Consider the following 13410-nt stretch of genomic DNA (forward strand, 5'->3'; position numbering starts at 1 on the left):
AAAAAAATAATAATAATAATTAAGCCAGATGCCCTCCTCTCACGATCAGCCATATTAAGAGGCTTAAATAGCTTTTTTAGAGACACAACAACATGTGCGTATCTATAGAATTGAACACCCCCCCTACAAAAACTGATCTAGATCTAGTTAGCATCGATAGCCTTTAGCACATGACGCTAAACAAGTTTGTAAGTTTGCACTACTCAAATCACAATCAGTTCTGTTCAACCCAAGTCATTTCAACTCCCGTCGACGTCCGTTTTCGCGGTTTGCCCCCGCGCTCGCTCCAACATGCAACTCTTGTTTCACACTGCTATAGGGCCCACTTTGCGCCCGCTGTAACCCGGACATTTAAACAATTTTAATTTTTTTTTTCCGTTTTGCTTCGTGACGACGGAATAAATAGACCGATCGGAGACAGCGCGAGGGTGTCGGACACGTGAAAAACATTCCCCTGGAGAGCGTCTCGTGTCGGGGCGAAAACAGGGGTCAGGCTGTAGAGGGGGCGGCTGAACGGGTGAACGGATTTCCTCTATGCAAGCCTGACCGAGTCTTGTTTGGGAGGTTTTTTTTGGAGAAAGTCCCTCCAGTTGAACACTACCTGAGCTCACCATCTTCCACTCCTTTAAGTCCCCTCCACGGCACCTGTCCCCTTCACGCAGGTATAACCTCTCACTCAATGTGTCACTGTGCAGTGTTGATCTCGGTATACTGTGTTGCTCATGTTTTATTTTCTAAATGCATGTTCCTCTTTCTATGATGTGATCAAGAGAGAAGGCAAGATTTTTTTTTTTCTACAGAGATGATTGTAAAGTTGATTATGGGCAGCAGTTTAATCACAGAGGGTCATATTTTTAGAGGAAATATATTTATACAAGAGTACATGTCAGACATGTTATGATTGAGGGATTTATCTTCATCTTCATGGCCCTTTACAAACAGGCGTCACAGGCCCAGACTTTGCTTCCCGCTCTCATGCTTTAAGTGTGGGTCAGTCAGCTGTTTGTCCAGAGCAGGAGACGGTGATGATGTTTGTGCCGTGCGTCTCTCCTGTAAGAGTGGAGAGCACTCTGAGTTTCTCTGTGGGATTAAGGAGCACGTTGTATCTTGGACACAGTGGAAATATCAGCGTTTATACATTTTATCCGTTAGAGTTGTTCGCACATTGATTAACTGTCATCCTTCGTTCCCCTTAGCCCCCTCTGTGCGCGCTGTTTGTAAAGGGCCTTATCTTTTACAAAAGCATAATTTGTCACCATGGGGTAAACCTATTTTTGCATAAACATAGTCTAATAAGCAGTGTTAACATAGGACCTCTTAAAGAACCTCAAATGGCTGACCTATAGTAGATGGGACTATACGTTTCAGTCTTTTTCAGAATCTCGTTTGTCTGTTTTTGTTTAGCAGAGCGATATTAGCAGTTGAACTGCGGCTTTTGAAGCATACATTCTAAAGAGATGTTTAGATCGGTCGACCTGGCCTGACTGTTGACTGTTGCGTTCGTAATCTTTAGTATAAACATCTGCCTCTGTGATGAAGCTTATTCCAACATTAGTGGAGAAGTAAGTGGAGACTCTGAATGTGCCTTTTTAAATGAATCAATAAGCAGAAGCAGCGATGTCCGGGAGGAAGCAATACTGAGCAGGTCTATGGTACTGTCTGTGCATGTATGGCAGAGCGTGTTCGGTACATATACTTTATTTATGTGTCTAATGAGCCCATGATGTTGTGCCACCTGTTTAAAAAAAAAAAAAAAAAACTAGAATCCAAAATGGCTGCCCTGTGGGAGTTTGATGACTTTAGCACCTTCTGAAACGTAGAGCGAAGGCTGGAGCACCTTAAAGAGACAAGCACCTTTCCACTGCTGATGTGTAGCAATCAAACCCCTTTAGCAGGGCCGTTTCTAGCTGAACGGGGGCCCCGCACAAAATTCTACAGAGAGGGGATGAGTTTTTTGACAAACAAAAAATAAGTGATTTCTTGGAGACTGTGTTGTCACTTTTCAACGAATTTGAAAACGGCATCTTCAAAATATTTGCCAACATTTTTGCTACGGCGTCGCTACAACGTTCCAGTCTTAAAGTGGGGCCCTGCACATTTGAACAACTCTGCTTGTAGCTAGAACCGGCACTGCCCTTTAGCTTTCCTATATGTTGATTATATTACATTTACTTTTCTTTTGAACGTGGCACAGAGTTGTTTTTGTGAGCCCGTAAAAAAAAAAAAAAACAGACAGTTTGTCGAGATCTTGACCCAAGTGTTCTTTTGTTTCCTCCACATTTATTTTCCGTGTGCCATTCTGTAGGCCTGTTTCCCATTCTAGAAAGAGTTTGAGACGAGGAAAACCGTGAATTCTTACTGTAAAAAAATGTCCGGTCATACCTTTCTGTGTTCACATCACATGTATTGTACAAAATAACTTGCCACATGTTTCACAATACAACGACAAAAAAAAAACAAATCCACCAGGTTTGTACGGGCGGTCAAATTTAGTACTGTGCTTGAATGGACTAAGGGTATCAACAACGACAAAACCTCAGTTGGCCTAGCGCTGGACTGTAAAAAAAACGCATTCACACTCCGATACCTCGGAGGCCTGCTGCTAGAATCTGGGAGAGGAAAAGTTCGGATTTTCTTTGCCCAAACTCGGAGTTGAGGTTCATCTGGATTCTAGCACCAGGCCAGTAGACTTCGCCAGACTGTTGTGCTTCCTGTCCCACAGACCTCTATATCAGGGCCGCATCCCAATTCTCAAAGCTCACCTCCTCAAAGCCGAGCTCGGACGCATGAGTAGTGTCAATGCAGTTCCTCATTCGGGCACATCCATTAAAAAAAGCAACAAACGAAACCAAGATTAAAATACTTAAACCTTTGAATAAGGATCTTAGCGAATTGACTTTCACTTCCGCTTCAAATCGAGTGTCAGAGAATAAACTGATTGTTCGGTTTTGCAGATAAAAGGGAATCATGTGTTGGTTCTCAAAATATAATCTGATATAACTGTTTATAATGTACAAAAGCAATAGCGGTGGTTCTCCCCCTTCTTGGGTGCCCTCAAGATAGTGTTTTGGGGCCACTACTATTTATGCTTTAGTTTGTGGCTAATTCATTATGTAACGTTCTTGTAATAAAATAATATACATTTCTTTTTAATTGGTAAATAAAATAATAATAATAATCATTCCTTATTGCCCACTGTTAGAATTTGATATAGAGTAGAATAAAAAAAAAAAAAAAGAAGTCAAAGCTGTGCTGTTTTTGAACATTCAGCAAAGTTTAGATCTACAGTATAGTCCATTCGTTGCCTGTGATACATTAATGCACATATTGTTAGTACACAACATAAATACCCTCTTTATTACGTCGGGACAATCCATGAAAGTGCTACATTCATAGTGAGCTGTGGTTATCGGTATGTATAGCTCTGGAATTGAGATGCGGCCCTATTTTCACTTCCACTAAACGGGTGTCCATCGAAGCAAGGCAGTGACTTCAGGTAGGTTCAATCTGAATCACCTCAACTTTTACTTCGCCAGTGGCCCTTTCAGGCCGCACTGGCGAAGCTCCTCCTCCTACCGACAGATCCTCCTCCTACCGACAGATCCTCTTCCCGTGTTCAGTGGTTAATGACCTCATGATGACCACGTGCGGTGCAGATGCAGTAAAAGCTGTCGCCATGTTCAGTCGTGTGAACATATAACTTAAGAGAGAAGCTACAGGAACAAAACACGTAATAAGAAAGCGGGAAATATGGGAGCGCAAAGGGAACAAAAGTGAGAAAACCGACAAGAGGCAAAACCTACTCAAAAAAGTACACTCAAAAAATAAATTAATAAAATAGCAGAAATTATATATGATTTTTCGCATGCCATTTTTTTTAATGCTAACTGAAATATATAGTTTTTGACTTACAATTAACATGAAAAATTAGATGGGGAAAATATACTTTATGTTTATTTAAAGTCAACTTTCATTTCATGTGATCATTTTCTAATTCTTTTTATGTGTAATGAATAATTTGAATGTTTTTACTCACAATTAACATGCAAAAATTGATCAAATAAAAAATATACATAATATATTTAATTGAAGTCAACATTCATTTAATTTTTGAGTGTACAAAAAAAAACAAAAAAAACAATTAGCTTTAGCTTTATGACCCTTCCTTAATTTTTTTGTACATTTTTTTGGTACAAACTTTGTCCCAAATTCCAGAAGACTGCAGTGTTATGATTCCTAATGGTATCGCTATATAATATTGTGTACAGACCCTCACGAGTGCGAGGAGTGAAGGGCGAACTCGCAAGAATTTAAATTCCCGCGACGTTATTTTTTGAAGCATGTCTGTTTACACGACTTCTGTAGACCCACACACTTGAATGGATACGGCGCGGCACGGCTACTTACGAAAACCCTTTGTTTTTCACTGAACAGTACATATATATATATAAAACTATAAATACGATTATATACATGTATAGATAACTACTGTATATTAAACATACTAGATGCACCTCTCATGTTTGTGCACTGGCAGCATGACCTATCGATATATAGCCCGACTCCGCTTCACCCTGTACTGTGTCTGTGTTCGCCTGTAGCACCAGTGGCCCATCCTCCTCTCCGTGTTCCAAGTGCCAATAACTTTGTGAAAAAGCCCTGTAACTGTGACCCGACATTATCCAAGGTAATTGCACATTAACAACTGTACAATAAAGGCGAATCCTAGAGAAAATGTCAACTATGGACTAAATGATGAGTATCGTAATAAAAGATTTGTAACATTTCTGACGGCTCTTTTTTTTTTTGTGGGGGGGTTATTTTCCAAGTGTTTCTAGTTCTGCCACATTTCGAAACTGACTTTTGTTTAACCCCCTTTAACTCCCACCTGAACCGAGCACATTTTCCCCCAGTTTGGCTTTACCCCAATCCAAAAGCTTCTGGGAAAAAAGGTGTGGAAATAGCGACACAACTGAGACGAAAACAATGATGAAAATGTGGCAAAAAAGTGGCAAAAATGTCACAAAAATGACAAAAAAAATTGACAAAAAATGACCAAAAAAATGACAAAAATGTGAAAAATATTTGATAAAAATGTGACAAAAAAATGACAAAAATGTGACAAAAAATTACCAAAAAAATGAGTTACAAAAATGAGCTGAATACACAAAAAATGAGTCGGGAGTTAAGAGGTTAATGACATAAGATGTGGCCTTTCTCCAGGAAGTGCTCTTTCCTTATGTCCATGTTACTTCACCATCGCCTCATATCCATGCTCAAATTGCCTTCATTGCAAAGTATATCTTACTCATTTCAGAGATGCACAATTAATCATTAATAATTAGTAATTAACGTTATTATTGTTTTGTTCTTTTAGTCTTACTAAAAGAACAAAACAATAATAGGCTTAACCTAAGAGACAGTATGAACCTTTTACAAAGTAATTAACGGTGACACTTACCAAATCTCAAAGACGGCATATATTTAGGTAAGGAAGTGTACACTTTGTCACTAGGGCTGGGACAAAATATCGGCTCGGATCGCAATACTTTGTGTTGCAATACCAAGTATCGATACTTTATCAAGAATCGCAATACTTTCAATGCTTGTGTTCAGAGGCATCTTCATCCTGCACTCTTGTTTTCCTGTAGCAGTTGCACAGCACTGTTACATTTTGTGTACATGGACTTTTCAATCTTAAAGGAATGGGCAACCGATTTACATACTGAGATATGTTCTTACCTTAGCTTAGACGAGTTCTTTTGTACCTGTCTGGTCTTCACGCGAGCCTTTTATCACGTAAACACAGCACAGACGGCGTTAGCATTTAGCCTCTCCCTCTCTCCTCTATAGCTCCAAAACAGGTCAAGATAGAAGCTCGTCTAAGCTAAGGTAAGAACATATCTCTGTCTGTAAAAACGGTGGCCTGTTCCTTTAACAAATGTCATTTGGTTTGGACTTTGGACATACATGTTTGTTTATTTGTGCACATTTTAAGGTTAACATATGAATTACTTACTGTACCACAATAATATAATAATATATCGGATCGGCCCCTGAGAATTGTAATACGTATCAGATTGTGACCAAAGTGGATCGTCCCAGCCCGAGTTGCACTGTGACTTTACATTGTTATCAAGTTCAACATTCTGATTCTCCTGCTGTAACGTTATCATTCATTTAAAGAGGGGGTATTATTATTAGGGGGGCTCTACTGAGGAGCAGTGGTTGGTTACTCGGCTGGTGACGAAAGCTCGGAGGCGTCTCCAGGAGGTGGGGGCGTTCCTAGGAGGACTCAGGCAAACCTATCCCTAAAATGGCCGCCATCAGAGTTTTTACAGATTACTCAAAAATACGTGAATGTGCCAAGGCAACACTTCAGGCATGTTTTTAATGAGGGAATGACATAATAACATGATGTAAAGCTTGAAAAAGTCGATTTTGCATAATACCCCCCCCCCCCCCCCCCCCCCCCCCTTTAAAAAAAAAGTGCAGTATTTGTGGACTGCACTTTGTGGTAGATACATTTCTAAGCTTTTGGCCTAACATCATCCCGTAATAACGTGTCGTGTTTCAGTACAGCTGTTAAAATCGGCTACAGCCTTCATGTTTTTGAATCAAAAAGGACTATGTTAATGTTAATATAATGTATTTTCCTCCCCTACATGTTCCAGACCACAACTGCTTCTAAAATCCTGCACTGTCACTCAAAAAGTTGTTACTTTGGGTCCGAATTGCCGTCATGCACGAGCTTAATATAGAAGGTGCAGTTAGAGTATAAAAAAAGCAGAGTATAAAATGGCCAACTTGCATCTAGCCCCTTTAACCTCTTAACTCCCGCCTGAACCGAGAGGATCTTTTTCCTCACGTCATCAGATTTTTTTCCATCATTTTTTTTGTTGGGTATTCAACTCATTTTTGTAACTTTTTAATCATTTTTTTGTCATTTTTTGTCACATTTTAGTCATTTTTTCATCCATTATTGTAATTTTTTTTGTCAAATTTTTATCACATTTTTGTCATTTTTTTTGTCTTTTTTGTCACATTTTTGTCACATTTTTGTCACATTTTTGTCAATTTCTTGTGACTTTTCAGTCATTTTTTTGTAATTTTTTTGTAATTTTTTTGTCAATTTTTTGTAATTTTTTTGTCAATTTTTTGTCAATTCTTTGTCAATTTCTTGTGACATTTTTGCCACTTTTTCCATCAATTTTTCGTCACTTTTTGTCAATGTTTTCTCGCTTTTTTGTCACATTTCCATCATTGTTTTCGTCTCAGTTCTGTCGCTATTTTCCCACCTTTTTCCCCAGAAGCTTTTAGACTGGGGGTAAAACCAAACTGGAGAAAATGTGCTCGGCTCAGGTGGGAGTTAAGGGGTTAAGGATTCACACCTATTTAACATGACTTGCAGTTTCTACTGTACTTTCTACTAAGTACAAATCTCATTTTTTTAGGTTCACTGGAGTAATGCTTGACAAGGAGTATGTGTACCTTTAACACGATAAAGAATACTTTCTCTAGAAACTGCAAACCCTGTTGTTAAACTGCAGTGGATGTCCAGTTTACCCTGTGAGCCATGTAATTTAGCATTTTCTCCACAAGGGGGTGCTGTTCTGATCCACGTTTAACTGTATCTAGTTTCAGTTGGTTTAGCTGCAAGATGCAAGACATTAAAATAAGCACCTATAGATTTGCATACTGCTTTCATTTCCCACTGGGTCAAAGCGAAATCCCAGCAGTACTGCGCACGCTGTAGTAAAGCTGCATGCCATTGTCCAAATATGGGCACGGAAGTCGCACGGTGCTCGGCGTTGCTTTAAATGGCCTCAGGAAACCAGGGCTCCCATCACGTCATGGGTTTCCTCTGCCACAGCAGCGACAGGATGCGCTTTATATGGCCACGTCTGCGCCCCGCCCCCCCCCCCCCCCCCCCCCCCTCCCCCTCCTTTCCTGCTTCCTGTGAGAGGAAACAGGGCCGCGAGCGCGTGGGGGGATGGGTGAGAGCGCACACAAACACAAGGGAGGTGCGTTTTTTACGCGTGGGAGGCGGACTGGGGGACTGCGCGAGTCTATTTATATGGCGTTAGCGGTGACAAATGCGCAGGGATGGGCAAAGGAAGAGCCCGGCCAAAATGTGTATTGACTCGTGTGCTGCAAAAAAAAAAGATTTAAATTTTTACTCAAGCCGAAGTGCAATACTGGAATAATCATTTTAACCCCTTAACTCCCACCTGAACCGAGCACATTTTCTCCAGTTTGGCTTTACCCCCAGTCCAAAAGCTTCTGGGAAAAAGCTGTGAAAATAGCAACAAAACTGAGACGAAAACAATGATGGAAATGTGACAAAAAAGTGACGAAAAATTGATGAAAAATTGAACAAAAAAATGACAAAAATGTGACCAAAAAAAATGACAAAAATGTGATAAAAATTGACAAAAAATTACAAAAAATTGACAAAAAAAATTACAAAAATGTGACAAAAAATGACAAATATGTGACAAAGAATTGACAGAAATGTGATAAAAAATTGATACAAATTTGACAAAAAAATGACAAAAATGTGACAAAAAATGACAAATATGTGACAAAAATTTGACAAAAAAATTACAAAAAATTGACCAAAAAATTACAAAAAAATTGACAAAAATGTGATTAAAAAAATGAACGAAAAAAAGGATACACGCCGGAATGAGTGATAATATGATTTTATCGAATTTATGGAATAAATCATGGGCCAAACAATATACCGCCACATTCAGACATTTGCACAAACTACAAAAATAAGTGCAAGAAACACAAACTGTCACATGTGTGGAAAAAGTCAACGTAAAATTAAATATTGTCATGACGTATAATTGGAGGTGCGTTAATGTAACGCGCTGGTGTAATGGAAGTACGATTCTCCACGTATTTAATGCATTTGAACTAAACGGCGCCGTAAAGGTTTAATGGCTTGAGTGGGTAATAAAGAAATGAGCGCAGCTGTTTGCCCCCATGACGGCCTGTTTGGTGATGAATTAAATAGACACGACTTTATTGTAGACTCAGCTATTTCTGTTGTAGATAAATACTCACAAATGTCCAAAAAAACCATCTTTAGAGCTGACAGTCATTTTTTTGGGCGCGGGGACGTCTCCAGCTCGTCTCCATGGAGATGGATAAATACAAGATTTAAATGATGTTTAGTTCTCCAAATCCATTACCCGAAAGTAGCATTAGGAGCATGTTTTGTATTGGTAACAGTGTCCAAAATGTAATGCAGTGGTCTATTGTTGCTTTTATTTTTATTGCGTTTTTGTTACACATTTTGTCGCTTTTCATCACGTTTTTGCTCGCTCTATTGTTGCGTTGTCGTCACACATTTTGGTCACGTTTTTGTTGCTCTTTCGTTGCGTTTTGGTCACACATTTTCTTCACGTTTTTGCTTGCTCTATTGTTGCGTTTTGATCACACATTTTCGGCAGGTTTTTGCTCGCTCTTTTGCCGTGTTTTTGTCACATATTTTCGTCACATATTTGCTCGCTCTATTGTTGCATTTTCGTCACACATTTTGGTCACGTTTTTGCTCACTCTTTTGATGCATTTTGGTCACATTTTTTTTTGCTCTTTTGTTGCGTTTTTCGTCACACGTTTTTGCTCACTCTTTTGTTGCGTTTTGGTCACACATTTTCTTCACGTTTTTGCTCGCTCTATTGCCGTGTTTTGGTCACACATTTTCGGCACGTTTTTGCTTGCTCTTTTGTTGTGTTTTCGTCACACATTTTGGTCACGTTTTTTCTCTCTCTTTTGTTGCGTTTTCGTCACACATTTTGGTCACGTTTTTTCTCTCTTTTGTTGCGTTTCTGTCACACATTTTGGTCACGTTTTTTCTCTTTCTTTTGTTGCGTTTATGTCACACATTTTGGTCACGTTTTTTCTCTCTTTTGTTGCGTTTCTGTCACACATTTTGGTCACGTTTTTTCTCTCTCTTTTGTTGCGTTTTCGTCACACATTTTGGTCACGTTTTTTCTCTCTCTTTTGTTGCGTTTTCGTCACACATTTTGGTCACGTTTTTTCTCTCTTTTGTTGCGTTTCTGTCACACATTTTGGTCACGTTTTTTCTCTTTCTTTTGTTGCGTTTATGTCACACATTTTCATCACGTTTTTTCTCTCTCTTTTGTTGCGTTTATGTCACACATTTTCATCACGTTTTTTCTCTCTCTTTTGTTGCGTTTAGGCCACACATTTGGTCAAGTTTTTGCTCACTTTTTTGTGTTTTCGTCACGTTTTTGCTCTCTCTTTTACAGCGTTTTCGTCACTCATTTGCGTCACATTTCGTCATCATGTTTTGATTCTGATTTTAGTTTTGTGACGACTGCAGCTCGTTCAAAAACTTGTGATTCGTGTTTAACTTGAATGCTGAAATGGTTTGGCAAAACATCGCAAGAATATCGTCATCGCAATATCGCACCGCGGTATCGCATATTGCAAGAAGTATGACAAATGCCTTTTTATTGCACTTTCGTTCATGTCTTAGAAAAAAGGAACATAGGAAAAAATGCAGATCTTATCAGCAAAAAACTACTACTTCTTGTCATGGCCATTAAAGAGGCTGAACTCGCGCTAAACCTCTTCACCACCGCTTTTACCGAGTGCACTTTCTCCAGTTTTACTTGACCCAAATCTAAAAGCTTCTTGAAAAAAAAAACGCAAATGAGGAGGAAAACGCAGCAAAAAGAGTGACGAAAATGATGCAAAACAGGCGACAAATAAATTATGAAAACGCAACAGTAAAAGTGATGTAAAAGCAACAAAACCGGTGACAAAAATGCAATAAAAACATGGCAAAAAAAGGACGACAACAACCTTAGATGAGTTTTGTCAGTCTTAGCTTTCAAATGAGGCGTTACACTGGGCTAAACTCCAGTCGAGAAACTTTTAGATTTGGGTAAAGCTGAACTGGAGAAAATGCAATCGGTTAAGGCAAAACCTGTGAACAGGGGCGGACTGGCCATATGTCCATTCTGGAAGAGTTCAGAAGGGCCACTGGCTCTAGGGCCACCGGTCCCGCCTCAACCGAGCTTTACCCAAATCTAAAAGCTAAAAAGAAAAGCATCAAAATAGCGAGAAAAAGAGGATGAAAAGTCAACAAGAACATGAGAAAAACACAACAAAAAATGATAGAAAAAACAACAAAAATATGACAAAAATGTGGCGACGTGACGAAAAGTTTCCATCACTTTTGTAGGTCCTAGCTTTCAAATGAGGCGTTACATTGTTGCTCTCCAGTCGAGAAGCTTTTAGATTTGGGTAAAGCCCAGTATAAAAAAAACATGAATCTAAAAGGAATTCCGTGGAGTATGTTGTACCACAAGGTTCAATTTTGGGACCATTATTATTTATTATTTATATTAATGATTTTGCTTCTGTTTCTACGACCACCTTTCCCGTTCTTTTTGCTGATGATGCCAATCAAAAAATTAAGAGTCCAGGGCTGTTTTTCAATCCCAGTCCGCCCCTGCCTGTGAACCAGGAGTGACCCAAAACACCGTTATCAACAACATGACAGGCGACTGATGTGTGGAGATAGGTCTGCTTTGCATCAAGCGCCTCGTGCACTTTCCCCCACTGAACGGGTTTATTTACAAAACAAAGCGTGCGCTTGTAAAAGTCTGACATATCACCAAAGCGGAACAATTCGAAGAGGGAGGGGCCTTCGCTGCCAACCGCCTGTGACGTCACCGAGGTGATAAGTAGCGGCCGTGCGTGCCTCCGGTCTGTATTGTGTCTCGCAGCCGGAGCAGGAGTTCAGCGGGTCGTCGGGGCCGTAATTCAACCGTCGTGGGACACTTTTTTCCCCCCATTACGCACAGCATTTCCACCGCCTCCCACCTCAGCTCAAAACATGGAGGTCGGCGCAGAGGCCAAGCGGATCATGGTCGTCGCTTTGGGGAAACTTTACAGCTCTCGAACGCAGAGAGGCGGACTACGACTTCACAAGAGCCTCCTCCTCACCCTGGTCATGAAGAGCGCACGGGACATGTACCACGCCGCGGCCCAGTTGGAAGAGGAGGAGGAGGAGGAGGAGGAGGAGGGCACAACGAGCTGCGACCCGGCGCAGGGGGACCTACGCACGGACTCGGAGACGGCGCGGCCCGAGGAGTGGTCCGCGCAGGGGGAAAAGGCGGCGGCGGAAGAAGGAGAAGAAGAAGAAGGGGTCAGCGAGGCCGTTGTTTTTGCGCAGCCGGAGCAGGAGCGCGCGGAACGGACTTTTACGCACGGGCAAACGCAACAGTCGCGGAAGCGCAGGGGCAAAATCGCCGCGGTGCCGGACTTTTTGCCGCTGAAAAAGGCCAAGCTGGACTGTCCGCAGGCGGCGCAGCAGCTCGCGGCGCTGGTGGACTACGTGACGTGTAGTGACCTCGGGGCGGCCCCCTCCCCCATCCCCGTCCCCATGGCTATCGCGGCGTGTTGACGCGAGCGACACGTTTGTAAGACTTTGAGAGCCTTAAAAAAAAGAACAACAACAAGACGAAACTGCTCCTTTTACGCGTCTGTGGAGCAAAAAGAAAAAAAGGGGAGGTTTTTATTTCAAAGCCTTTCGGACGCGGCTGCTACGGCGGTGCCAGACAGACCGGCTGCGGCAGGTCATAAGTAGAGACGTAAAAACGGCAACGCCAGCTGGTGCCTGTTAATGCCCTCACGAACTTCTGGCCTACTTTTCCCCCCCGGCAGGTCAGCCAGGAAAGACTGGCTCAGCTCGGATTTGCTACACTGCCTTAATCGGAACGGACTCTGTAGATTTTTTGTCATTTTAAATGTGTGATTTTATGAGAGGCGCAAATATGCTGACGAATTCTATGTGAAATGGATCTACCTCAGTATATTTATTATTATTAAAAGAAATCTTTTGTACAACACGGAGTGGACTTTGGTGTCGTTTTTTGGTGATGTGGTTTTTGTTTGTTGTTGTTGTTGTTTTTTTTGGTGGGAACGAGGTTGTGTGCGACCCCCACATACCTTGCAGCAACCCCCTGCTTGGCGATTTACACAACAAAAGCGGACGGGACAATAGGGCCCCGCACTCCAAAAGAATGGGGGGGGGGGGAAGAGGGTTGTAAAAAGCCATTGACTGGTCCGAGGGCAGCACAATGGCCGGTGTTTTCTTTTGCCGTCTAGTGGGAACGGTCTGAAGGTGGGTTCGGTGCCATAAGGAGTCACTTTATAGTGCGATTATCGACAACATGCTTGAATTACGCCACCTACTGATGGGTTATAGGGACTTGAACACGGCGATAGGGCTTAGGGTTAAACGATACCTGTCTGGTATTGGAAAAATAGCTAAAGCAGTACTAACTCTTGCCCCTAGAGGCTTTAAGCGCTACTGCAGGTGTTGTAGCATGTTACGGTTTTTTACTCATTAACTGTCCG

General features: G+C 41.3%; 1 protein-coding gene and 1 long non-coding RNA gene across 2 annotated transcripts; both read left to right on the plus strand.

Moving 5' to 3' along the window:
• Window positions 1-28: 28 nt before the first annotated feature.
• LOC306968806 lies at window positions 29-4786 on the plus strand. Its single transcript, XR_013793283.1, has 2 exons — window positions 29-3156; window positions 3217-4786. It is a non-coding gene; the product is annotated as an uncharacterized lncRNA (long non-coding RNA).
• Window positions 4787-11718: 6932 nt separating this feature from the next.
• On the plus strand, window positions 11719-12909 carry ier2a (immediate early response 2a). The gene has a single exon (XM_079565175.1). The coding sequence runs from the start codon at window positions 11885-11887 to the stop codon at window positions 12452-12454; it is 570 nt and encodes a 189-aa protein (XP_079421301.1). The 5' UTR covers window positions 11719-11884; the 3' UTR covers window positions 12455-12909.
• Window positions 12910-13410: the final 501 nt, after the last annotated feature.

The sequence above is a fragment of the Gobius niger genome (assembly GCF_951799975.1).
Source record: "Gobius niger genome assembly, chromosome: 10".
Lineage (NCBI taxonomy): Eukaryota > Metazoa > Chordata > Actinopteri > Gobiiformes > Gobiidae > Gobius > Gobius niger.

What these genes read in the sequence shown, in the direction of transcription:
- ier2a (XM_079565175.1), top strand. Translation starts at nt 11,885, where the DNA reads ATGGAGGTCGGCGCAGAGGCCAAGCGGATCATGGTCGTCGCTTTGGGG.